Source organism: Nannospalax galili, unplaced genomic scaffold (genome assembly GCF_000622305.1).
Source record: "Nannospalax galili isolate Female #2095 unplaced genomic scaffold, S.galili_v1.0 scaffold359, whole genome shotgun sequence".
Classification (NCBI taxonomy): Eukaryota; Metazoa; Chordata; class Mammalia; order Rodentia; family Spalacidae; genus Nannospalax; species Nannospalax galili.
The window spans coordinates 6,245,608-6,271,411 of record NW_008347042.1 but is presented as its reverse complement, the minus strand read 5'-3'; the positions used below and the strand labels follow the sequence as shown (position 1 = coordinate 6,271,411).

Sequence of the window (25,804 nt, the reverse complement as noted above, 5' to 3'; positions counted from 1 at the left end):
TGTATATATATATACTTTTGCCATAGGTTTGGTAGAAGGTACTCAGCTGACTGGACATATACAGAGAGAAATATATTGGAGCTTCTTTACCTTATTTATGTAGGTATTTTAAGTATCTTCCATTGCTATTGACTGGCATCTCCTTGAGATGGAATGGCCCTAAATAGGGATGAGCCTAGATGCTTATTCCATATTACAATGGAACCAAAATCTCACATAAAAAGAAATTGAGAGATCCCTAAAACTGGGTACTTACATTAGAGGTACTTAAAAAAATAGAATTCTGGAATACCACCTGATGGTCAGATAGACCTATTTGATTTTGGATTCCCAATCCAAAGGGGTCATGGACTAATATCTTTAGATGTACAAGGTCTCATAAGATATTACCTCTGTTTAATTGTACTAGCCCTGACACTACCCAAGTTATCCCCTTTTGAATCATTCCAAAGATTCGTAAATTCTGGAGCAATTCCAGCCCACACTATTAAAAAGCACCAAATGAACTATTTTAAATCTATGAAAAAAGGATATATGCTCATCTCCATACCAACTGAAGTGGGACCTATACTATTAAATTAATTCAACCTGGTTTCTTCTTATGACCAAACCAGACAGGTAGGGACCTGAAAGTCTTCTTATAGAAAAATTCATGGTCTTTATTTAGAAAAAATGTTTCCTGCCTTTGGAGGTTTGAAAAGTTTAACTGATCTGGTAATACTGTTAGGAAACTATCTAAGGATGTAATCCATGATTCCATGATTAATCCCCATATCAAGGGGGAATGATGTAGCTAAATGGAATATTCAATGGAAATATGGATTTTAATTCCTTGTTTCCTCACTCTGCCTCTGTCAGCAAAGTTCAGCTGACAAGTTTGTGTTTAGAACACTAACACAGCTAGCTAGAACCACTGGCCTTGTGTCCTGATGAAACTTTCTCAGTTCTGTTTGTCTCAGATGAAACTTCTGCACTGATTTTTCAGACAGAGGATCTTTTTAACATTTGTTTTCTTTTTAAATTTATAATAATTTGCCTAAGTTTGATTGTGTGTAACTCACTGGCTAAGGTATAAAAGATGAATGCTTCCTCCTTTTGCAGTCCAGACTTTGAGACATAAGTCCCCTGGACCAGGCTGAAGCAGAAATCAACCTGCTTCCTGCATCTCCTGGTGATATCTTATCTGTACTGCAACGTTTAAGAATAATCCTTTTTGTTATGTCAGAAGTCCCATGGCCCCTACAGTGGACGTGTATATATGTGTGCATGTACGTGTGTTTGTACTTGTCTCTGTGTGTATGTGTGTGTATATATATATATATATATATATATATATGATCAAAAGATGGACAGACAGACAGACGGACAGATAGATATATAGATAACCTGTCCTGCAGACATGCAACCAAAGCTGAGTCCTCTAGCTAGAGGCAAAATGTGGGTTTGGAGTCTGTGGTAGTAATACCAGTTAGGCCGTCTTCCTCTGTATGGTATGGGATGGTATGCCTGCTTCATGAAGGAGTCTGATGTGTGAGTATAGAAATTCCCTGAAAATATTAAAGGTTTCAAACAAATTATTACTGTCCATGAGAGTAACATGTAAGGGATAGGTGTGTCAACAGCCTGACACAGAGGTTGTATAGCTACTGCTATGTATAATAAAAAGCATATTTAAGGGCAAGGTGGATAGTCATTGGGAATTCTTACAGTTTTCAGGATACAAGGAAGAAAGAGTATAGGTTAAAGCTAAAGATCCCTTCCTGGAATACAGAACCTTGGAACTCACAGATAAAACTAAATATTAGAGAAATGGTGCCTGATACCCAGTTCATCAGTACCAATAAAGCTCCAATCATCTAAGACTTGAAAAGGAGATTAATTTATTCAAGATCTTGGATGGAGCTTTAGTGGTTTTGGTGGGTCCTATGGTAGGACATGATCTTTGTAAAGTGAGAGTGGATTTAGCAGACCTGGATGATTTAGACAAGCATCTGAACTTGGTTCATAAGGGACAAAAACAAGTAAAAGATTTAAGAAAGAAGCCAAACAAAGAAAGTGTCCTCTCAATGTCACTTGGAGGCAAATGTGGGTAGATTTACAAGGACCTGGAGTCCATTTATAAAATTTTATTTACTGTCTTGATTTTATGTGTATGAGTGTATTGCAAGGTACAGTTGTGAAGTTCTTGGAAGCTTTATTGTTGGGTAAGACACAGCTGATACCCATAGGATGATTGGGTAAATACAAAGATACCTTGTGAGAGTAGAAAGAGATTCAAACAAAAATTTTAATATTATTAAAAATTCTAGTGCTAAATACATATGGATTCTATCCCTAGGGTTGTTGGCCAGGGAGGTCCTAGGGGCCCCTAAAATTTAAAAAGGCTATTGCCATCTCTATTGTTTGCATTCCAAACCTGGAGGATAAGATCCCACTGCTGAAGATCTCCTATCCTTTGGTACAGGACTTGGAAAAATAAGGCTGAGAGTACGCAAAAAAAGTGTCCCTTCCTTGAAGGCTAGATCTTGTTTGTGCTAGAAGGTACCACAAAAGTTGAAAGAATTATGTCCTAATGTCCTTTTCAACTTTGTACTCGACATTCCTCATGATGAAAGTGTCAAATAAGCTGTAACAGCTAGTGCAATAGTGGCACAAGTGGTTTTAAATCAAATCAACATTCTGATTGTATAAGGCACACAAATGGTTATAAATACAATCAACATGCTGATTGTACTGCAGGCCCACTCCACAGAGGAACATTCACATCTAGAACTGGGACCAGACAAAACCTGTGACTAAGCAAGTCATAGGCCTCATTGATTTGGTAAATGAATATAATCTACTGCCTTAGGTGCTTCCCAACAATTGTATTTATGACCGTAGGCTACTCCTGCTGTCAGAGTTAATTTGGATATTTTTATATGTTCTTTTTTTTTTTTTTTTGCATTTTTCTCTTCTGTTATATAGAAAAAAAAACAACAAACAAGAACAAAAGAAAAATACCAAGGTTAGCCACCAGCCATCCTTTAGAGGTAGACAAATAAATTAAAAGACATAAAGGTATGGTATCCCACTAGAAATAAAGGATTACTGTCTCACTTCTACATCATTCCCTCCAAGGCTCAGGGAGCATCATTAAAGGAGGCAGAAAGAATGTAAGAGCTGGAGGAAGGGGTGGAATACTGTGTAACTGTGTAGCAATTTCCCCTTGAGATAAGTCATTCCACCCAGGAGTAAAAAAAGACACAGGATGCTAAAAGGAAGATAAACAACAGAATGTTCTAGGAGGAGGTGAAATATTCCATCTTGAAGGAAGTTTGGTAAATTCAGGAAGTAAACGATTCAATAGCTGCAGGAAGTCTCAGAAACTGAGCAGATTCAGAAAGTCAGTTCTTCTTCAAGCATCATAAGCCCTAAGGACTGTTGAGACATACTCAGACAACCTGATCTGCCTATAAGAGGTTCAGACCAGCCAGCTGCCAGGAGAAGTTAAGAACAGTTTAGCTACCTGAGTGAGACTCTCTCCAGCCTGTCAAGCTGTCTGAAAGTTGTGCAGTGTGCTCCAGGTTTCTAGCTTTTCTGAGCTGTCACTCATGCTGGGATGGGATTTTGTTGATGTAACAGTCTTTGAGTCATATCTGCTCTTATAAGTAACCCCTCACCCATAATAAAATCCCAATAAAACTCATTGGTTCACCAAGTTGGTCTTTGGTGGTGTCTTTACTTTGGACTGTTGTTGGTTTCCTATCTACAGTAAGTAGATGTCTAGTCACGAGGGAATAGTGTCACAAAACAGTCCATTCAATGAAACATATCATTTATACAATTACAGCATACATGTATACATATGTTTCAACTCAGTTTCAGATGACAAAGGAGGTAACATCAATCATATATACAGGATCTAACGATGTATACCAGGTAAGCAGTTTCCTAACAAACAGCATAATAAAGTCAAATTTTTGGTCTATTAACACGAGTGTTATCATACAAACATGGAGAGCTTTTATGAGAGTGGAGTGTGACAGGTGTGTGTGATGGTTCCGATGCTCTGTCAGATCTCCTAAAGACTTCTCAAATAGGTTTTAGAACTCTTCCCTAGTAATGTGAGATTAGGCGTGCTGCGACCTTCAATCAACATTGCTATGCTGCAGCCCTGCCATAACTACTTTATGTAACGTCCCTGTAGCACATTTGAGAATGGCTTCCAAAGTCACAGAAGTCAGCCACAAGATGGGGTGAGCCATCCACCACATTTGGGAGCCCCTCTGCAGGTGCAAACACGTGAGTCACTGGGGTCTGACCCACATATGTACATACCAGCTCTCCACTCAGAGAGCAGCACAGGCCTTGCTCCCTCAGTTCCCTGAATCATGCCTCCTCCCTCCAAGTCCAGTCTGTCAAAGATGTCAAAATGCTAGCTTATCAAAATGCCATTATAACACTGAATCTTGAATCTTAGTACCTAGTCTAGCCCATCCTTTCCACTTTTAGCTCCTTTCCCCCCTATGGTAGTTATAAAATAAACATTTTACTGTCTCCTTTCCTAATTTTTCTGTAAATGTGCTTAAAGGCAGAAGTAGTGGTGCTATTTTACAATGCTAAGCATGTCCTGTTTGAAGCTCCTGGGTTTAAGCACCCACTTATGAATAAGTCTGCCCTCATCCCTGATCTTTCCAGCGCAACAATCTAAAACAGATGGCAATTACAATCCATCACATTCAGTGATATGATTTCTGTCTATAAAAAATATTTCAGTCATGTAAAAATGTGTAAGGAAGAACAAGTAGGTATTTTAGATAAATGCAAGTTTGAAATATGAAAATCTATTGAAATATATAGAAGACCCTCTTACAGCTTTGAAATAAATGCAAATTAAAATTTACTTTTCTGTATACATATATTCATTTATTTCTATATGAAATTGTGATGGCAAAGTGAACCTCAAGGAACTTCAGGAATAGACAGATAGTTATATAGGGGAGAGGCACATCCTATCCTTTAGTGTACCACACCGGATTCCAGAGGTAAATGGGCCTCAGCCCATTTGGCCAGTGCCCCAAAGCTGCATCTAAGCTTTTCCCACGTGTGCTTGTTGTTAATAAGACTTCAAGCATAATTTCAGCCTATAACATCAAATTAGCATTGAGCAGAATGTATGGATTTGTTTCATTCATTCTTTCAAATAAATATAGTATAGTATAAATACAGTATTTATGACAATTATGGTCATGTCAAGTTACTATGTTCTATGGTTTCAGTTTCTGAGCATGTATGTTTGTGGGGAGATCATTTGTTGTTCTGCTTTGTTTGAGACAGGATCTCACTAACTAGTCCCAGCTGAACTGGAACTCATTATTGTGGACCAGGCTGACCTTGAAATCACAGAAATCCGCCCATCTCTGCCTCCTGAGGACTGGGATTAAGAGCATGTGCCGGTGTGCCTGACTATGTTTTTATATAGTGAATCATCTCATGGAAGGTCTTCTCTAAAGCTAAACTTTTCTTAAGAAATATAAAGTGTCTTTTATTATGTTGGAAACTTTGGTTCTATAATGCCTTTTCAACTGAATTATAAATATGAGGATTATATTTAGAATTTACAGGAGAAGAGGATTTATGTGAATCCCTTTACAGAAAATGTGAAATTGGAATACTATTAAGCCTCTTGATCCAAAGCTATTTCTCATAGAAGGTATTTTCTATTTTATTTGTGTTTTGGTTTTATTATAATTCAATGATTGCTTTAAAGTTAATTTTATTTGTCCTTTTACTTTTTTAAAATTAAAATTTTGTGATTTTCTTACAATACAGTACTTAGATTCCCTCTTCTCTCCACACCTCCACCCACCACCCACCATCCATTGCCCAATTTAGTGGACTCTCTCATTCATATATATATATATATATATATGGCCTGTTGAGTCTGATTTGTGTCCCCAAATATCCCTCAGTGTGGGTCCACCAAGAGTCCAATCCCCATAAGACACTGTCTTTCCCCACCCCCAGCAGCCATCAATTGCCAAAGGTTCCTTAGGTTGGTTGGGATTTCTTACCCACTTCCCCATGACTATGCTGGGATTTTGTCTGATGTGAGCTTTCATAGGACTTGTATATGCTACCACAATTGCTATGAGTTCATATGAGCAAATCTCAATTTCACATTCAGGGATATAAGGACTGAATATATGGAATAAAAGCAGCCAACTTGGTCTAGAAACAAGGTGGCCAATGCTGACACTTTCAAGAGCAGTCTCTTTGGTGTGATGGCGTGTAAGTAGGGAGGAAAATGAGCAGGAGCTGTGCAAGTTTGGATGTGAAGGAAACAAAGAGGATGGCAGTTGGAAGACTGCATACTGTTAAAGAAGCAGAACCATAAACTGCTATTGTGTGGAAGTCATAATGATGTGGGAAGTGAATAGAAAAATGAATCCAGGGAAAAGATGAAAGAAACACTATCATAAGGGATAATGGAAGGAATATCCTCTTTTACTACAACCAAAATTAATGGAGAAATTATAGTAAGATCACAGATAGATTATAGGATGTGTGATCTGTCTTTATCCATTGAATGTGTGGTCTTCACAATACATTAATTAACAGCAGCTCATTAAAAAGAACAAAATTGGCTCATGAATAATTGTTTCCTAGACGCCTAGAATTATAGGAGAAAGTTGTCCCCTCAGTAATACATAAATTGACATTTATCAATTATCAAATGTCTTATCAATAAGAGTTCTCTGATGACTATGTTTTGCAAAATATTTTTATCTTCTTAATTTATGATTATATATACATAATATAAAACTTGCAAATTTAATTATTTTTAAATGTATCCAAATGTAGCATTGAGTGCATTGCAATTACTATGCTACCATTACCACCACCCATCTTTAGAAATTTCTCATTTTTCACACTGAAACTTTGCACCAAGTAAATGTAAACACCTCATTTGCCCCTTCCAGAGGCCACCAGATCTTGACAACCACCATTCTATTCCAGCTATGCATTTTATTACTTACTCATGTAAGTGGAATCACATATTTATCCATTATGTCTGGTCTATTTCACAAACCATGATTTCTTTAGTATCTATTCATTTTGTGCAGTGGCCTGAATTTCCCTTCTAGGGCTGTGTAATTCAGTCTTTACAGTACCTGCAATTTATCCATTCATCTACAGATAGACATTGGATTTCTTCCATGATGGTTACTGCAAATATCGATGCTACACACATGGAATTCAATAGCTCTTCAAAAACATGCTTTTAAATGTTTTGAGTATGTGATAAGTAGTAGAATCATTGTATCCCATACACACCTTGTGCTCAACATCACTTTCCACAGTAGCTGTATCCTCTGTTAGCACCAGGAATTGTCAAGGGTTTGGATTTACTCATTTACTTGCCAGCATTTACAATTTATTGTGTTGTATTTTTATTTATAATATCCAGCTACTGCTTCTGAAAAAGTATTTCATTGTTTTGACTTGCATTTCCATAATTATTTACTGTTTGTATAATTTATTTACCATTTCTTTTTCTTCTTTATAGAAAAGTCGAATTTTTTCAGTACATTTTTGAGTTGTTTCTGTTGTTGGCTTGCAAAATGCCTTTACATATTATAAATATTGATGTGTTACCGGATATGTGATTTGTAAGTGTTCTCTCTCACTTCCTTGGTGCCTTTTCAGTTTCATAGTTTTTTTCTTTGATAATATGCAAGAGTTTCTGATTTTGATGAGACTAATTTATCTTTTATTGTATCGCCGGTACTTTCGGTGTTTAATCCAAGAACTCATTGAAAACTGCACTATTCTGCTATCCTGCACATGCATTTTCTTCTTAGTTTTATTGTTTTAGACTTAGGCAATTTTGAGTTAACTTGGGGATTTGGTGTAAAGTATGAACCTAACCTTTTCTTTGCAGATGGATATCTAGTTTTCTGAGCACTAATTATTGCAAAGACTGTCTTCTCTGCACTAAGTGATCATGGTTTCCTTGGGGAAAATCATTAGGTCATGTGTGAGAGGGCTTATTTCTCAGATGGGTATCTCTTCCCGGTGGTTTACATGTAAAACTCCATGTCTTTGCATGTTATTTTAATCAATAATTACAATAATTCTTTTAAGCATAATAATCATTGTGGCCTTATAGTAAATTTTCCATAAGAAAAGTGAAGCCTCCCATCTTTATCCTGCTTTCTCGAGAGTATTGTGACTAGTCAGAATTTCTTGACATTCCCTATTAATTCATAATAGACTTTAATAGTATAGCAAAATTATCATTAGTATATTGAGAGGGGTTGCATTGAACTTTTAGATTAATATTGACATCTTAGAAATATAAAGTATTGAAAATATTTTAAATATAATACATTTGTAACTTACAATTTTGTTTTGCTTTGTTTTTGGTTTTTGAGACTGGGTCTCCCTATAACTCCAGCTGGCCTGGAACTCACTATATAGAGAAGGATGGTCTCCTTCTAACAGAGATCCTCCTACCTCTGCCTCCTGAGTGCTGGGATTAGGGTCATGTCCTACCATGACCTCATACATTTGTAAAGATGACATTACAAAGGAAAATGTATAAATGTAATGTACTTTGCTTATATATTTGCATATTTGAAAATTATACTTTAATATGTTAGTACAACATATTCACAAGATTTCAACAAGAATAGAGTGGATGCATCTGAAATAGAATTTTACTTGGAATCTGAACATACTTCTTCCTTCAGTAGAGCCCAGCGGTCATCACTGAATACAGACATGCTATGAGTCATTTATCTGCTATCTTCAACAGGTTCTTTGACTATTAGAAAACCAAAACAAATAAAAGTTTTTGAAGTTTTTATAAATTGCATCTTTTCAATATTGTATTTATTATTTTAATTTTATGTGTATGAGTGTATAACCTGCAGGTATCCATGCCCACAGAGGTCAGAAGAGGGTGATAGATTCCAGGAACGGGAGTTACAGATTGTTGTTAGCCACCATATGGTGCTCAGAACAGAACCCAAGTCCCCTGCAAAAGCAGCCAGTGCTCTTAACCTCTGAGCTATCTTGCCAACCCCTATAATTGGGTCTTTTAATTGACAACTGCTTCGTACATATTCTAAAGGAGTATTAATAGTGTATGAACAGGGATGCTTTGGGGAAGATTCAAATAAGAATCTTATCCACTTATCCATTAAATCTATATTTACCACAAATTTCAGGTACTGACTTAATTATGCATTTAATTCCTATATATAAATGCCAGGATACAGAGACCAGGTACAATGGAAGCTAAAATAATTTGTAACCTTTTCCTTTGAGTTTAACGTTAGGTTATAATTTCTGTAATGTGTTATAATCGGCCTAGCAATAACAATGAAATCGCTACCCACACTTTAGATCTATGCATTTAAGAAAATGAGTATAAAAAGGAAGAAAATCTTACACTCATTATACATTACATTATATTGTTTATACCAATATTCATGTAATGTAAAATAGAAGTAAAAGTAATTCAGGATTGGGAAATCTGTAAAAGCAGAACAACTAAAACAATTAAAAGGTCATCTTAAAAATGAAAATGGGAGGAAAAGTCAAGGACAGAGGTATCTTGAGACGGAGAGGGCCTAACAGTCATTTTTTTAAATTAAAAAATTTATTTTATGTTTATGAGTGTTTTGCCGTGTGCATGCAAGTGCACTACATGCATATAATGCCCAAGAAGACCAGAAGAGGGCATAGATCCCCTGGAACTGGACTTATGGGTGGTAGTCAGCCACCATGTAGGTTCTGGGGCTGAACCTTTGTCCTCTGAAAGAGCAGTCATGGTTCTTAACCACTGCATCATCTTTCCAGCTCCATATTCATTCTTATTTAAATTACGTTTAAAATAGGTATTGCCTTGCTTTTGTCCTTTATGGTAATAGTTATTGTATTTAAAAAAAAAACATTTTGTTTTAAAGCAAGAAAAGTTCTTTTGGCGTGCATATATATGGTCTGGCTCTCAGTGTGATTTTGGTACTGTTTTGTTCCTGTAAGTTCTGAAGAATCTAGAGGGCAGGAGCCAAGACAACTTGAAACTTCCTGCATGTAGGGGTGTGAATGATGCTTCTCAAACAGTCAGGAGATATTCACAAACACTAAAACCATGAGTGAGTTACAACCCCAAACAAAAATGTGAAAAAGTACATAACTAGTTTTATAACCCAAATTTATCATAGAATTATTCTCCAGTACACCAGCTTATTCAGGCTGCTGTAAGGTTTTATATGATGATGAGTTCTGATTAAGGTTATTTTACAGGTGTCGTATTAATATCTAGCACAATATCCCCCAAATCAAGGAGGGCTTAACATTTTTACATGGTGTGGTGGATTAAATCAGAATGCCCCAACCGCACCCCCAGGCTCCAGGTATTTTGACATTTTTGTCCCCAGCTGGTGGCACTGTTTTTGGAGGTCTTAGAAGGTATGGCCATGCTGGAGGAAGCACATCACTGGGTGGGCATAGAGAGATTTAAAGTCTTGCTGGATGCTGGATCTCTAGTCACTCTGCTCTGTGACTGCTTGAAGATGTGAGAGCTTAGCTTCTGCTCCTATACCAGCCACCTCTGCCACCATGCCTCCCTGCCAAGATGGACTCTTGCCCTTTTGAACCATAAGCTAAATAAACTCTTCCTTTTGTAAGTTCCCTTGGTCATGGTATTTCCATCACAACAACAGAAAAATAACTAATATACAAGGTTTTGTCTTTTCATGTATAAATCATCTTTCTGAATAATTCATGAAGTCTTTCACTAGAAACTAATTCAGCCACGTTAATACACTGTTTTTTAAATATAGCAGGAATGTATTTAAAAGTGACAAATCATGTTTTATAAATCAGTGAAATCGCTGCAAATAAGCATTTCAAAAAAAGGAAAGAGGGCCAGGTGTGGTGGTGCATGCCTTTAATCCAGCACTCAGGAGGCAGAGGCAGGCAGATCTCTGTGAGTTCAAGTCCAGCCTGGTCTACGTAGCAAGTTCCAGGACAGCTGGGGTTAGAGGGAGACCCTGTCTCAAAAAGACCAAAAAAAAAAGAGGCGGGGGAGTGTTACCAGCACCCACTTTGTGTAACAGATTAAAGTCATGCCAACATAAGAAACTAAAGAGTAGGCTGGAGAACAGGGCATCTTTACATTGAGAAAATCTAAGTTTCCCTTCCTCTCCTTCAGAGGTTGCTACCAAATTAAACTTTAAAGTCATATGACAGTTTTAGCTGTTTGGAAGTTTTCTAAATAGATGCATGTTCAATATATACTTACTTGCGTGGTTTCATTGATAAACATCACTATTTCTCAATTTTCTTGTAGACCACCTCTTAGCCATTACTACTTTTGCTTCTGCCTCTCTATTTCTGGCAAATTCGGTGGCAAACAAAAGCAGAGATTCTTGAGTTGGGCTTATCCTTGGTAAATGTTAGGCAATTTCTCATTAAAGCTTAACAATTTTGTGGCTCTTTTCTCCCTACCTTTCTAAGTACTTTTCTTTCCTCATTCTAACTAAATAATGAACTGCATCCCTTCCTTCCTGTGTTGAAGTCTGTGCTGGTTAATTTTAACTATCAGCTTTGCACAACTTACAGCCTGGGAAGAGTCTTAGTGAGGACCTGTCTGGATCAGGTTGGCCTGTGAGCATGTCTGTGGGGGATTGTATTGGTTACTAATTGATGTGGGAAGACTCATCCCATCATGGAGAGCACCATCCCCGAGACTGGTAGTCTTGAACTGTTTCGGGATGGAGAAAGCTAGTCGAGCATCAAGTGAACAAGCAGAGGTCTAGATTTGATGCTTTCATTTCCTACTTTGACTTCCTTGAAATAATGAACTGTAAACTGGAATTGAAAGATGAGCAAATCCTTTCCTCTCTCTCGTGTTTGTTTTTGTCAGGATATTTGTTATAGCAACATAAATGGGATAACAGAATTACCCTAACTCAGGCCAGTGAGATGGCTCAGCCAGTAAAGGCACTTTCTACCTAAGGATACAAGCCTAACAACCTGAGATTGTTCCCTAGAACCCATGAAAAGGTGTAAGGAGAATACTTGTACCCACACATACACATCCTATATATACACATCACACACACAAATCATACACAGATACCATACATACAAACATCGTAAGCACACACATTATATATACACCATACACAATGCACTACAAAATAAAAATAAAGATAAAAATTAAATAAAATTAAAAGAATTCTCAAAATCATTTCATATGATTTTATGCTTGCTATTACAAAACTATTTGTGAATCAACTAAGAAAATAATGAGTGCAGAAAGCATTTTCAAAATAAATGTCTATTTTCAGGCTACACAATTGTATCATTCTTTGTAATCTAGAAAATACAATGAAAATAGTTAATACCTAAACTCAATAATCATGTGTCAGTTAATTATCTAGAGCCTAGCCGGGCCTGGTGGCGCACGCCTTTAATCCCAGCACTTGGGAGGCAGAGGCAGGCGGATCTTTGTGAGTTCGAGGCCAGCCTGGTCTACATAATGAGTTCCAGGACAGCTGGGGCTACAGGGAGACCCTGTCTCGAAAAGACAAAAAAAATAAAATAAAATAAAATAAAATAAAATAAAATAAAATAAAATAGACATTTGTTTGAATACCTCTCCTGAAACTAAATGCCTTAATTACATTTATTGTCATGTTGTTTTATTAAAACTTCTATTTCCCCACAGGCTTAAATCATAAATATACTATTTTATGCAATTCACATATTATCTTAAATTCTGGTTTAATTTTATCTGAGAAATATAGCATTAGTTTGCATAAAAATAACTCATTTTTCATTCTGAAGGAAATCTTTTGACTAAAAAATACTCATGCCAACAGAATGTCACGGTGAAGATGCACGTTACTGGACCAGAGAGAGGACTTACTGCATCTTCCACACATGAAAAACTGTCATGACCTTGCTTACTGTTCATGGGATCCCATTAAATAGGTTACTTAGTCAGCAGATCAAATGAGGCCTGTAGAGAATGCCTGAGGCTCACACTAAGGACATGAACTAAAAACTCTGAAGGAAAAAAATAAGAGTAATTGGCCATTAAATGCCATTGGGAAATTACTAAAATAATTTATCTTGTCTTCAGAGCAAAAAGAAGTTACTTAATACGAAACCTAAAAACCACACTTAAACATTACAATGTTTGATGGTGTGGAATTCTTTATCATTAACTTTTTCCCTTAGCAAACTACCCTGAAACATCTTCCATTTCAAACTACATCAGAAAGAATGATTAACTGGAACTCAAGGAATCTATCACTGTATATAATAGAAACTAATGATTTATAGCATATTTCTTCATTTCTCTGGTCCTAGTTTACTCTTCTAGGCATTAATAAAGGGCTTTTCAAGTTTTCTGAGCTTCTGTTTAGAAATGATAAGGAGGAATATATCTCAAATGTGAACAAAAGTTTACTTTTATAACATCTATTTTGCATGCGTGTATGTGTGTTTTTATGTGTATAGATGCATTTGTGTGTGCAAGCAGATGTGCCATTTGTGCATGTGGATGTGAATGTGGATGGGAGGCCCAAGGTTGATTTCGGGCATTTTCGTTAGTCACTCTCCACTTAATTTATTGAGGCAAGTTCTCAGCTAAACTAGAGTTCACCATTTGGGTAGTCTGGCTACCCAGCTTGCTCCTGGGATCCCATCTCAGTGTTCTGAGTGCTGGAATTATAGGCAAACCACACCATCCTTCCATTGCCATAGCCTCTGAGGATCGGTCTCTGGCCTCACACTCTCATAACAAGTAAATCCACAGGTTGAGTCATTTTCTCAGTCATATTGTTTGTTTATTTGTGGCAGAGTTTCCTATGTGTCTCAGGCTGGCTTAAAGCATTACTCTTCCTGACTTTATCTCTTGAGTTTTGGGATTCAAAATGTGGGCCACCATGCTAGGCTGTAAAGTGTTTTTATTAGCTCATATATGTTGTTGTTGTTGTTCTTTTCACAATAGCTAAAAGTTGGAAGCAACCTAAGTGTCCCTCAACTGACAAGTGGATAATGAAAATGTGGTTCATTTGCATGAGGGAATTTTACTCAGCAGTAAAGAAAGATGAAATTGTGAAATTTTCAGGTAAATGGATGGAACTAGAAACTGTTATACCAAGTGAAGTGACACAGACTCGGAAAAAATAAAAAAAAAAGACTTATGTTCTCCCTCGTGTGGATCCTAGCACGAAATCCTTTCAAGTGAGTATGTATCCAGGCATAACTACAGGAACCAGGATGATGAAAAGGAATTAGGGAAGTAAAGGAAAAGAAAGACTCTGAAAGAGAAGAACAGCAGGAAACAGGCATTAATAAGGGAGATAAGGGTGAAGACATTTAATCCCAGCACTAGGGAGGCAAAGGCAGGTGGATCTCTATGAGTTCAAGGCCAGCCTGGTCTACATAGTGAGTTTCAAGACAGCTGGGGCTACAGGGAGACCCTGTCTCAAAAAAAAAACAAAAAAAAAATGGGATTATTTTAAGGGAAGGGAGGAGGGAAGGTTATACAAGGAAATTTGGAGATAAAAGAAAAGGAGCTCAAGAAAGGCGGGTATTATTAAAGGAGAAATGTGACAAATGGGGGTACTTTAAATGGGGAAACCATCGTGGAAGGGTTAGACAATGTGAGAGAAAAATAATGCCTAGCTAGTTTTAAAAAAACCAGAGGGAACCATATTAATTGAACAACCTACTGACAAATTATACATACAACTAGCTCAAGGAACATATATATATATATATATATATATATAGCCAAGGTTTATCTGAGAATGGTTGGTCTTGCCCAAGCTTTATCTACATGGCACATGGTAATTTAAAGTACCGGACTGGTGGAACTAACCTATAAAAATTTGGTCAGTGGAAAGTAAAGGACAGTTTTTGCCCCTTAGTAACTACATGAACACATGGAGACAAAACAACACATTCCTGAATGACAAATGGCTCAATGGAGAAATTAAGAAAGAAATAAAAGTATTTCTGTAAATAAATGAAAAGGACAATACAACACAGCAAAGCAAAATCTCTGGGACCGGTTGAAAGCAGCCTTTAGTTGGAAGTTTTTAGCTCCAAGTGCCTACATTAAAAAATCGGAAAAAACAGAAATAAAGGACTTAACAGCACAACTCAAGATACTTGAAAAGCAACAGCAAATGAAACTCAAACCATGAAGACAAGAAATAACAAAAATCAAAACAGAAATTAATGAAATAGAAACCACAACAACAACAACAACAAAAAAAAAAACTACAAGGAATTATCAAATCCAAAAACTGGTTCTTTGAAAAGATAAAGAAGATTGACAGACCACTAGTGCAGTTAACCAAAAGAAAGAAAGAGCATCTCCAAATTAACAAAATCAGAGATGGAAGGGGAAACATCACAACAGACATCAAAAAGATCCAGAACACTATAAAGGAATACTTTAAAAACCTATATGCTACTAAATTTGAACACCTAAAAGAAATGGACAGGTATCTAAAGCATGGGAACCACCAAAGCTAAACTGAGAAGAGATCAACAGCTTAAACAAACCCATAACACATAAAGAAATTGAAACAGTAATACAAAACCTCCCAACTGAAAAAAGGCCCAGGAACAGATGAATTTACAGCAGAATTCTACAAGACATTTAAAGACCATCTACATCAAATACTACTTAATTTATTCAATAAGATAGAAATGGAGGGAGAACTTCCAAGTTCCTTCTATGAAGCCAGCATCACTCTAATACCAATGCCAGGTAAAGATATAACCAAAAAAAAGAAAACTATGGATCCATATCCTTAATGAACATAGATGCAAAAATTCTCAAAAAAATACTTGCAAACCACATGCACACACATCAATGGAGGGAACATACCTCAACATAATTAAAGCCATATATAACAAACCCACAGCCAACATCATTCTAAAGGGAAAAACTGGAAGCATTCCCATAAAAATCAGGAACCAGGCAAGGTTGTCCACTATCTCCTTTTTAACATAGTGCTTGAAACTCTTGCAAGAGCATTGAAACAAAAGAAGGAAATTAAAGGAGAAATAATTGGAAAAGAATAGATCAAACTACCCCTTAAAGCCATATATAACAAACCCACAGCCAACATCATTCTAAAGGGAAAAACTGGAAGCATTCCCATAAAAATCAGGAACCAGGCAAGGTTGTCCACTATCTCCTTTTTAACATAGTGCTTGAAACTCTTGCAAGAGCATTGAAACAAAAGAAGGAAATTAAAGGAGAAATAATTGGAAAAGAATAGATCAAACTACCCCTTTCTGTAGATGATGTGATATTATACCTAAGAGATGCCAAAAATTCCACCAGAAAATTCCTAGAAATTATTAACATGTTCGGTATTGTGGCAGGTTACAAAATTAATCTACAAAAGTCTGTAGCCTTTCATATACCAATAACAAGCAATCAGAGAATGTGCACATGGAAATACTCCCCTTCAAAATAGCTGCAAAAAAATAAAATATCTTGGAATAAACCTGATTAAAGATGTCTACAATGAAAATTGTAGATCTTTAAAGAAAGAGATTGAGGAAGACATCAGAAGATGGAAGGACTTCCCATGCTCATGGATTGGAAGAATTAACATTCTGAAAGTGACCAACCTAACAAAAGCCATTTGTAGATTCAATGCAATGCCAATCAAAATCCCCATGACATTCTTCACAGAGTTGGAAAAAAAAATCCTAAGATTCATATGGAAGCACAAAAGACCTCAAATAGCGAGAGCAACCCTGAGCACTAAGAGCAATGCTGGGGGGATTACTATACCAGACTTTAAACTCTATTACAGAGCTATAGAAATAAAAACCATGTGGTACTGTCACAAAAATAGGCCCACAGATTAATGGAACAAAATTGAAGACCCAAATATGAGAACATGCAATTTCAGCCACCTGATATTTGACAAAGGGGCCAAGAACATTCACTGGAGGAAAGAGCATGTTTAGCAAATGGTGCTGGCAAAAATGCATCTCCACCTGAGGAACAATGAAACTAAACCTCTATCTTTCACCTTGAACAAAAGTCAGCTCCAAACGGATCAAAGACCTCAAGGTGAAGCCTGAAACCCTGAAACTGTTAGAAGAAAACATTGGCAATAGCCTACAAGATATAGGTGTATGAAAGGATTTCCTAAACTGGACATCAATTGCTCAGGAAACAAGGTCAAGAAACAACAAATGGGACCTCATTAAACTAAAAAGCTTCTGTACATCAAAGAAGCAACCAAGGAAGTGAAGAGAAAACCCACAGAATGGGAGAAAATCTTCACCAGCGACACATCTGATAGAGGTTTAACATCAAGAATATATAACAAAATCAAAAAACAAAGAATCAAGAAAGGAAGCAATGCAATTAAAAGATAGGTAAGGAGCTGAACAGAGAGTTCTCAAAAGAAAAAAATAATTAGTAATTAGAGAAATGCAAATTAAAACCACTTTAAGATTTCATCTTACCACAGTCAGACTGGATAATATCAAGAGAACAAATGATACCAAATGTTGGAGAGGATGTGGGGAAAGGGGAATGCTCATCCACTGCTGGTGGGACTGCAAACTTGTTCAACCCCTATGGAAAGCAGTGTGGAGACCTTTTAAAAAGCTTCAAATGAACCTACCATTTCACCATGTTATACCACTCCTTGGCATATACCCAAAGCACTCATCCTACTGCAGAAACACTTGTACATCCATGTTTGTTGCTGCTTTTTACACAATAGCTAAGAGATGGAAGCAACCTAAGTGTCCCTCAACTGACGAGTGGATAATGAAAATGTGGTTCATTTATACAATGGAGTTTTACTCAGCAGTAAAGAAAGATGAAATCATGAAATTTGCAGGTAAATGGATGGAACTATAAACTGTTATACTAAGTGAAGTAAGACAGAACCGGAAACAAACAAAAAGGATGTTCTCTCTCATATGTGGATTCTAGCACCCAATCCTCATAAGTGAGTATGTATCCAGACATAACTACAGGAACCAGGATAATGGAAGGTAAAGGACAAGAAAGAATCTGAAAGAGGAGAACAGCAGGAAACAAGCATTAATAAGGGAGATATGGATAAAAATAGGGTTATTTTAAGGGGAGGGAGGAGGTAAGGTTATACAAGGAACCTTAGGGATAAAGAGAAAGAAGGAGCTCAAGAGAGGTGGGACTGTAGGAGAAGGGTATTATTATGGGAGAAATGGGAAAAATGGGGACACTTTAAATGGGGAAAGCACGGTGGATGTGTTAGATAATGCAAGAGATAATGTCTACCTAGTTTTAAAAAACCAGAGGGAACCATATTAATCAAACAACCTAATGACAAATTATACATACTACTAGCTCAAGGAATATAATACATGTCTAGGCAAGGTTTACCTGAGAATGTTTGGTCTTTGCCCAAGATTTATCTACATAGCACATGGTAATTAAAAGTACCAGACTTGTGGAACTAAACTTCTTGGATGTCTAACATACCTATACTAATTTAATCAGAGGGACATTAAGGACAGTTTTTGCTCCTTGCCCTCCTAGGTAGACTAAGCTTCGGGGGACTATTAGCATCTCTCAAAATGTCCTGTAACTGTGGTGGGTCACCTGTCTTCTTGATCAAGGAGACCATGGAGACCCCACCAGATGGACTTGAACCAGTGTCCAGCCCACAAAGAGGAGGGTCAACACAGAGCAAATGTTTTCTCCGTGCTTCCAAGTGAAGCCAGCCATGGGTGAGCAGGACCTTTGATTTATCTTCACATAGATGGAACTGGTAAAGGAAAGAAGTCAAGGGCTCCTCCAAAGCCCATGTGACCCCTGAAGAACAAATCCTCAAATAACCTTAAGAGTAAAAATAAATCAGTTTATCTGGGCCAACTGTATGGTCTTAAACACCCAAAAGGAATATATAACCAAAGATTAAAGGGATCAATATAATTCCTTAAGAGTCCATGTGTATAGCTAAAGGCTACATAGCAGAAACAGTGCCAGACAAGAGATACCTTCCTTTGAGTTGTTGGCCAGGGTAGCCCAAGAGACTCCCAGACAGTAACCCAGCATAGAACTTGGAAAATGAACAGCAGACCCCAATTTTATCTTAAGGAATATTGGTGACTGTTTGCTGTCAGATAAGGAAGAGCTGATCTTTCTAAATCAAAGAACTCTGACTAAATTGATAGGCTGACTAGATTCAGCAGATGGACAAGCACTTGGGAATGGCTGGGGCGCACTGACAACACAGTGGACAGTAACAGGGATGACAGAGTATATGGACTCCAGTGGGAGCGGGGACTATGGGAGGGTACCATCTGGGATGTGGGTACATAAATGAATAAGATTGTTTGGGATATTCTGTATGAAATACACACATGAACTCAACAGATTTTTAAAAAATGAGCTATATTTGAGGAGGAAGCATAAAAATTTGCTTCATGTTATTTAGTAGAGGTGAAACATTACTATTGAAATCTACCCAATGATTTTATATCCATTCTCAGGTCGATCTCAGAAAGTAACCAACTGTGATCAGTAATAATCAGATACATAGAGATTAGAGACGCATGTGCAAACATCTAAGTGTTAGCAGCATTAAAAACAAGTTTTTTGTATGAAACAGTATCTTTTAAAATGAAATGGAGATCTTTTTTAAAGGTTAAAACCTCACTAAATTTTATGTCTTATAGGGTTTAGCTTGACTTCAATATTTTATACCTGTATTAATTCAATTGTTAACCTCAAAATTTACAGCTAATTTTGAAAGAGATGCCTCTTTGCTTTGGAAATTGTTATTGAATACGTCAATGCTGTTGTAATGAAATGCTTCTTCTAATCATGTGGTTATTAAATATTTTTTTAAAAAAGAAGATAAAAAAAGATGAGTAGATAGGTGCATGGGTGGATAGGTGAATGGATGGATGGATGGATGGATTCATGGATTCATGGATATATAGACACAAAAGGAGGGAGTAATTAAGGAAAAAAGGGAGAAAGGAATCAATCAACATTAGATGAATCCTTACTGTGCAATAAATGTGTTAAGTATTCTGCAGACATCATCTCATTCAAGTCCCCTATAACCTTGAGAAGTCACAGGGTCTTCATTTGGGAATGAGAAGAAATGTTCATCAGAGACATTCTTGGGAGATAAAAACCCTGTGTATGTTTGACGCTCACAAAATATGTATTAAGTTGGATGGAATGGATTAACCAGAGTACATTCTTTGCAAATGTAATTTCTTACTATATGCTACATATGGATTCTTATATTTACAGTACCAATCACCACTCATCAAAGAAGATTTGTTTTGCAACAGTTGAAGACTGTTACAGAGTTCCACAACTAATCAAATATAGAAAATAATGTCTGTGAAATATTCAACCATAAGTTACACACCAACAATGGAAACTCTATACCTAGGGCTCACAGAACATAACACAGAAAGGAGTAGAATGAAAAGTACTAATGTGTGCCTCTACTCTTAGGAGCAAAGCTTCCTCATGTAACAGAGGGCAATAAAAAAAGAAAGCCACAAGTAGCCAAAGTGTAGAGAATAAGATTCCCAAATGCGTTTCTCTGAATAGGATTCCTATGTTAAATCTCACACACCATTACTCTGGGACAATTTCAGAAAAGGGGAAGGGAACTATTAGCAGCTGATTACTGCTGGGTAATGACCAGGCTTGAGAGGATGGCTCACACCAAGGGATATCTGGCCTTAATATATAACAGAATACATGAAATCCAGTGGGAGGCAATGGGCAAGTGTGGATGGGGTGGGGATTTAAATATGAATAAAATGTATGAAATGTACAGAAATTCATTGAAATGTATATGCTGAATCAATGCTCTGGAATGTCAGGCACCTGACTTCTTGTTTATTTTTTCTGTCCTCTGATCTTTGTCCTTTTTCCAAAGTTCCAATCCACTTATTTGGAGGACTAGTTCAGTTCCTACCATCTTCTTAAGGGCTCTTTTGTTCTCCGAAGCACACATTACAGTCTTTAGACAGTGTTTTAAGTAACCTTTCCTATAACTTTCTGTCTTGTATGATATTATCATATAATATATACTAGAATTTTGTATTAAATTTTAAATGCCTATTCTTCCCTGATAAACTGTACTTTTTCTCTCTGTCCTCCTGACTTCCTGAGGTCAAAAAAGATGTCTGATATAGGTGGAGGATTGGTAGAAAATGCATAAACTTAATCATTAGTTTGAGATCAGTTTGATCATAAACTTGGCAATTTTTCTTGATCTCCCTGGATTTCAGCTTCTTCATTTAAACACGAAATGATAAACTTATGTTGTTTACTTACTTTGACAAAATAAAAACTTTTAAGGGTTCAACAATTTACTGATTCACCCTGTCTGGTAAATTCTACCTGCTAAGATAAGAGAACATGTAGCTTGAGTAAATCCTAAGAACACATTTATGCCTTATGTTAAATGGTATATTCTCACTGTTTCTCACTTACCATTTTCTTTGCATCAAACACTGCATAAAATATTAAGTTTAATTTGAATTTATCATATGTTAAGAAAACTATCTTCATTAATACAAATTTTAAAGAAAAATGTTTTAAAGATTTTTTATTTTTTATTTATGTTTATGTGTGAGTATCTGTGTATATGTTTATGCCAACTAGGTGTGGTTCCAGCATCTGCCAGAAGAGAGCATTGGTTTCCCTGGAGCTGGAACTGCCCAACATGGGTGCTGGGAACAGAACTTGGGTCTTCTGGAAGAATAGCAAGTGCTTTTAACCTTTGAGCTAGCTAGCTATCCCCAAGAAAGAAAATACTTTTTAGTAACTTCTAAATCAATCAAGTGTTAAATAGCAAAAGTATAATTTTAAAGTTTTTTTTCATTAAATATGCATCATATCTTCTTTGAGGGGGGGTCTACTTCCACCTGTCTATTATCTGTGTTTCTATCATTTCACATTGTTTCCAAATGCTCAGCTAAATGCAATCTTACTGCCTTGGTGCTGTTTAGATGCCCACTAGCTAGCTTATATTCATTTTCTGGAACACTGCTCTTAATTCTTCACTTTGAGGTTTGTTGTTGTGGTTACCTCTTAATCCTTTCTCTTTGAATTATTTTTAAAGAATAGTCTTGTGGGAAATTTGTGTTGCCCAAGTCATTTTCATGTTTCTGTTTTATAAAGCACAATTCATCATTCTAGGACATTTAAGCAACTCAGACAAATATGAATTATTCCAAAGTACCTTAGCATGAATATAATTTTCTATTTCAGTGAAAGAAAGAGCAATTCTAAAGAGCAACAGCTCCTGGAGTGTACAGCAATCCCATCTGTTAATTCATCCTGCTTTCTCAAAGAAGGTGTAAATGTCACTGCATAAGTAATTAAATTGTTTTAGATGTACCGTGACAACAGGTCATTGTTGCTCGGCTCCCAATAACCTGGAAGGCAGCATTGAAAGCACTGAAAACCAGCTCTCAAAACAGAGTCACGAAGAACAAGTAGCACCAAAGGTTTATTTTGGAACCACTAAATCCTGTAACTTTACATATGTTCTGGTGCAACAGAAACCTTAAATTCTCTTAGTTGTAACACTTCTCAGAAGAAACAGCTTGTTCTTTGGGATCAAGCTTACAGACCATATTGTGTAAAGCAACCGGGAAAAGAGCAGGAAGAAATGAAGATAGACTCTGTACTCACGGAATGCTCTATAGAATTCTTCAAGAGTCAGGTGCTTGTCAGCATTAAGGTCATCATACTTGAGCAGATCATACACAGTGCAGTCAGAAAGACCCTTGCCATGTTCTTGCTGTTTAATCACCTGACAAGCAAATAAAATGAAATCTTACAGCTTTGTCTTAACATTTCTACAGCATATAACTTGTTATAGGTAACAATATAATAATGGATCACTTTAAATCTGAAGAATGGCAAATAAAGCAATCTCCAGCAAATCCCAGATTTTAATTATTGAAAAATTATTTTTAACCATTATAATGACAAATTTAGCATATGTACTTAGAATTCTGTCCAAATTTTCTAACAATAAGCCTCACACTAAACATCAACAAATCTAAAATTTTTCTATTCAACTTGTTTCTTTCCTCATTTATACCAACACAAGGAAACACTTGCACAAGAAAACCATGTTCTGTATCTCAGTGACCGGTGTCAATAAACAGTGCTCCATTGTGGCATGAACAGTAGAGCAGGCTGACATAAGTTTCTTCCTCATATCATTTTTTTTAAAAATGAAGTTAGATTTCTTCCCCCTCTGCCTAAACTCCTTGGTAGCCAGGAAATGAATCACTTGAGATTGGTGAGACTCCCTGGTCACAAAACAACTATTAAGTAAATTACTATGTTTAGGAGCCAGAATGAATGCACTGATAGATAACAAGCCCATCCAATCACAGTGAAGGAAATTATCATCTTCTTTCCTCTCTGTGCTCAATCCCACAGATGTGGCTCAGCCTTTTTGTACTCTACTGATTTTGCCTATTGCTTGGCATAAAACAGAGTTTCCACCATTTAGCAAACATTCCTATTCATTGCGTACAGACACATCTCTGTGTCCATACTCTCCCAGTCTTTTCTATGTCCCTTCACGTAGAAGCAGTTATCCCTACTGTTTGAAGCTCAGCAACAGAATGACTGTTTTTTTTTTTTTTATTGTTTGTTTTAAAGGTGGTGCAGTGTAATCAGAAAGCATAATCTCCAAAGTCAGCCAGCTGGGTATTCAGGTCCTTCCAATGCCACTTAATACCTCTCTAATGTATGGCAAATCATTTCAACTTTCTCAATTAGAAAATAATATTATACCTTCTCCACACATGAGACAGTCAAGTGAAATACCACATAAGGTGTACTAAAGCCAGATCATTTAACATTAAAGCTAATTGTTCTTTATGTAGTATAAATCACTGAACAGTTCCCAGTTTTTTGTATGCTACAGCTATACATTCATGAAAGTTTATCATTCCTTTTGTAAAACAGAGCATTTCATGTACATTTTGTCACATACGTGCAGATCATTAATTGCATTCTTCAAGCTCCCTCTGATGATTTTAACCTGTACTTTTAACACTTAGGGGAGATTCAGATATTGAAGGTTTGGTGACCCAAATCAATGTATGAATGAGTCATCTCAAAGATGAAGTCAGCATATGGGACCCTCCTTAGCTAGCTAAACAGGGATGTGCAATGACAGTTTATTAACTGGTAAATAGAACCTCCCTTATATATTTCTCTATTCTTGTAGCTAGTAATATATTTTTATTGGCTATGCTGATATTTGCAAAATAGAGGGGGGAAAGGCAATGGCTTTCTGGCTTAGTTCTTCTTATAAATATTTGCTGTGAATGAAGAGTATTACACCATATGGTCTGCACAATGTAGCTTCAGGGATTAACCATATTACCTAATGGCTGAAGCCATCTCTCCTGTAAGCCTATTGGGAAAATAAAGGCCTGCTTTTCCATTTAGAAGAAACATATCCCTCAGTCATTATCCATCTGTTATTGGCTAAATCACATAAAATGACTTTTTGTAGGAACTGGGAGTTTGGTAATACATTTAGTCTTGCTTTACTCTGTTTTTCTTAAAGATCCACAATGCTGGAGTTCAGGTTATCACTAAGATACAGTGATATCAGAGTTTGACCACTTGTTTTGTTCTGACTTTTTAAAAATCAAAGTTGTGTATCAGTTCAGATCTTTACTAGCCCTTAAAAACTTAAATAATTATATTAATAATGTCAAAATTCATTGATAATTCAATGTTTCGATACTGTATTGTTTTTGGTCCACTATAAAAATAAAAACAAATATCACTCCTATATCCTTGCTCTTCTCCTATATCCTTGCTCTTCTCCTTTAGTCCCTTAGTCAATAATTTCCAACTGCTTAGTCTTTTCAACTACAGAAGACAATAAGACAAACTAAAAATGTACTCAAAGGACCAAGACGATGAAAGAAAAGTCACCAAAATGTATCTCTTCAGAAAAAAGACAATTTGAATAACTACTTGTGTAAGAAAATGTATTTCCAAGAACTATGGAAACCAGATAAGAGATTACAGTAATACTTTAACATAATCATAAGTGAAGCCCGATTTAAAGAAGTAAGAGAGGCACAGACCTTGGATTAATTGACCTGGGAGCTTCATTCTTGAAGCCTATCACTCATGGTATCAGAAGATACTAAACAAGTTGCCAAAGAAGAAAACCAGTGGTCCTGCACAGATTTAAAGCTTAATAAAAAAAATGACTGACCAAACATACTATTGTTTTTGGTGTAGTAATGGCACTATCATCTTGGAAGTAATCAACAACTAGCTAATTAGACTTAAAGCCCATTAAATGGGAAGGAACTCATGTGTGGTACTGTAAACATAATCAAATATACATGGCTGGGGAGGTCATACGTCCTAGAGAAAAATCTACTTTTGCCATATCCCTAGACTAATGCAATCTCTTACTAAATATGCATCCTCATATTTACAGACAAGTGTTGCCTTTCTCTCCTTATCACAGAAGTTTTTTTTTCAAAAGATGGAGACTATTACAGTCTTAGAACTAGTCAAATGTAGAGTAAGTGTCTCTAAAATGCTTAACACTAAGTGACACATCATCAATGTAATCTCTCAGCTCTCACCAGAGAAGTTCCCTTATGTAGCAGATGATGATTAACACAGAAACCCACAATTGGCCAATACGCAGAGAACAAGAGGCCTCAGAGTGCTTATCCTGGAATAGGGCCCCTATTTCAACCTCTG

At 36.5% G+C, this 25,804-nt stretch overlaps 1 protein-coding gene across 1 annotated transcript in view; it reads right to left on the bottom strand.

Moving 5' to 3' along the window:
* The window catches only part of Fstl5 (follistatin like 5), a 507,104-nt gene that overhangs the window by 321,471 nt on the left and 159,829 nt on the right, over nucleotides 1-25,804 (bottom strand). The window contains exon 3 of the mRNA XM_008843456.2: nucleotides 22,730-22,850. Coding sequence (XP_008841678.1) covers nucleotides 22,730-22,850 — 121 coding nt within the window. The remainder of the gene's footprint in view (nucleotides 1-22,729; nucleotides 22,851-25,804) is intronic.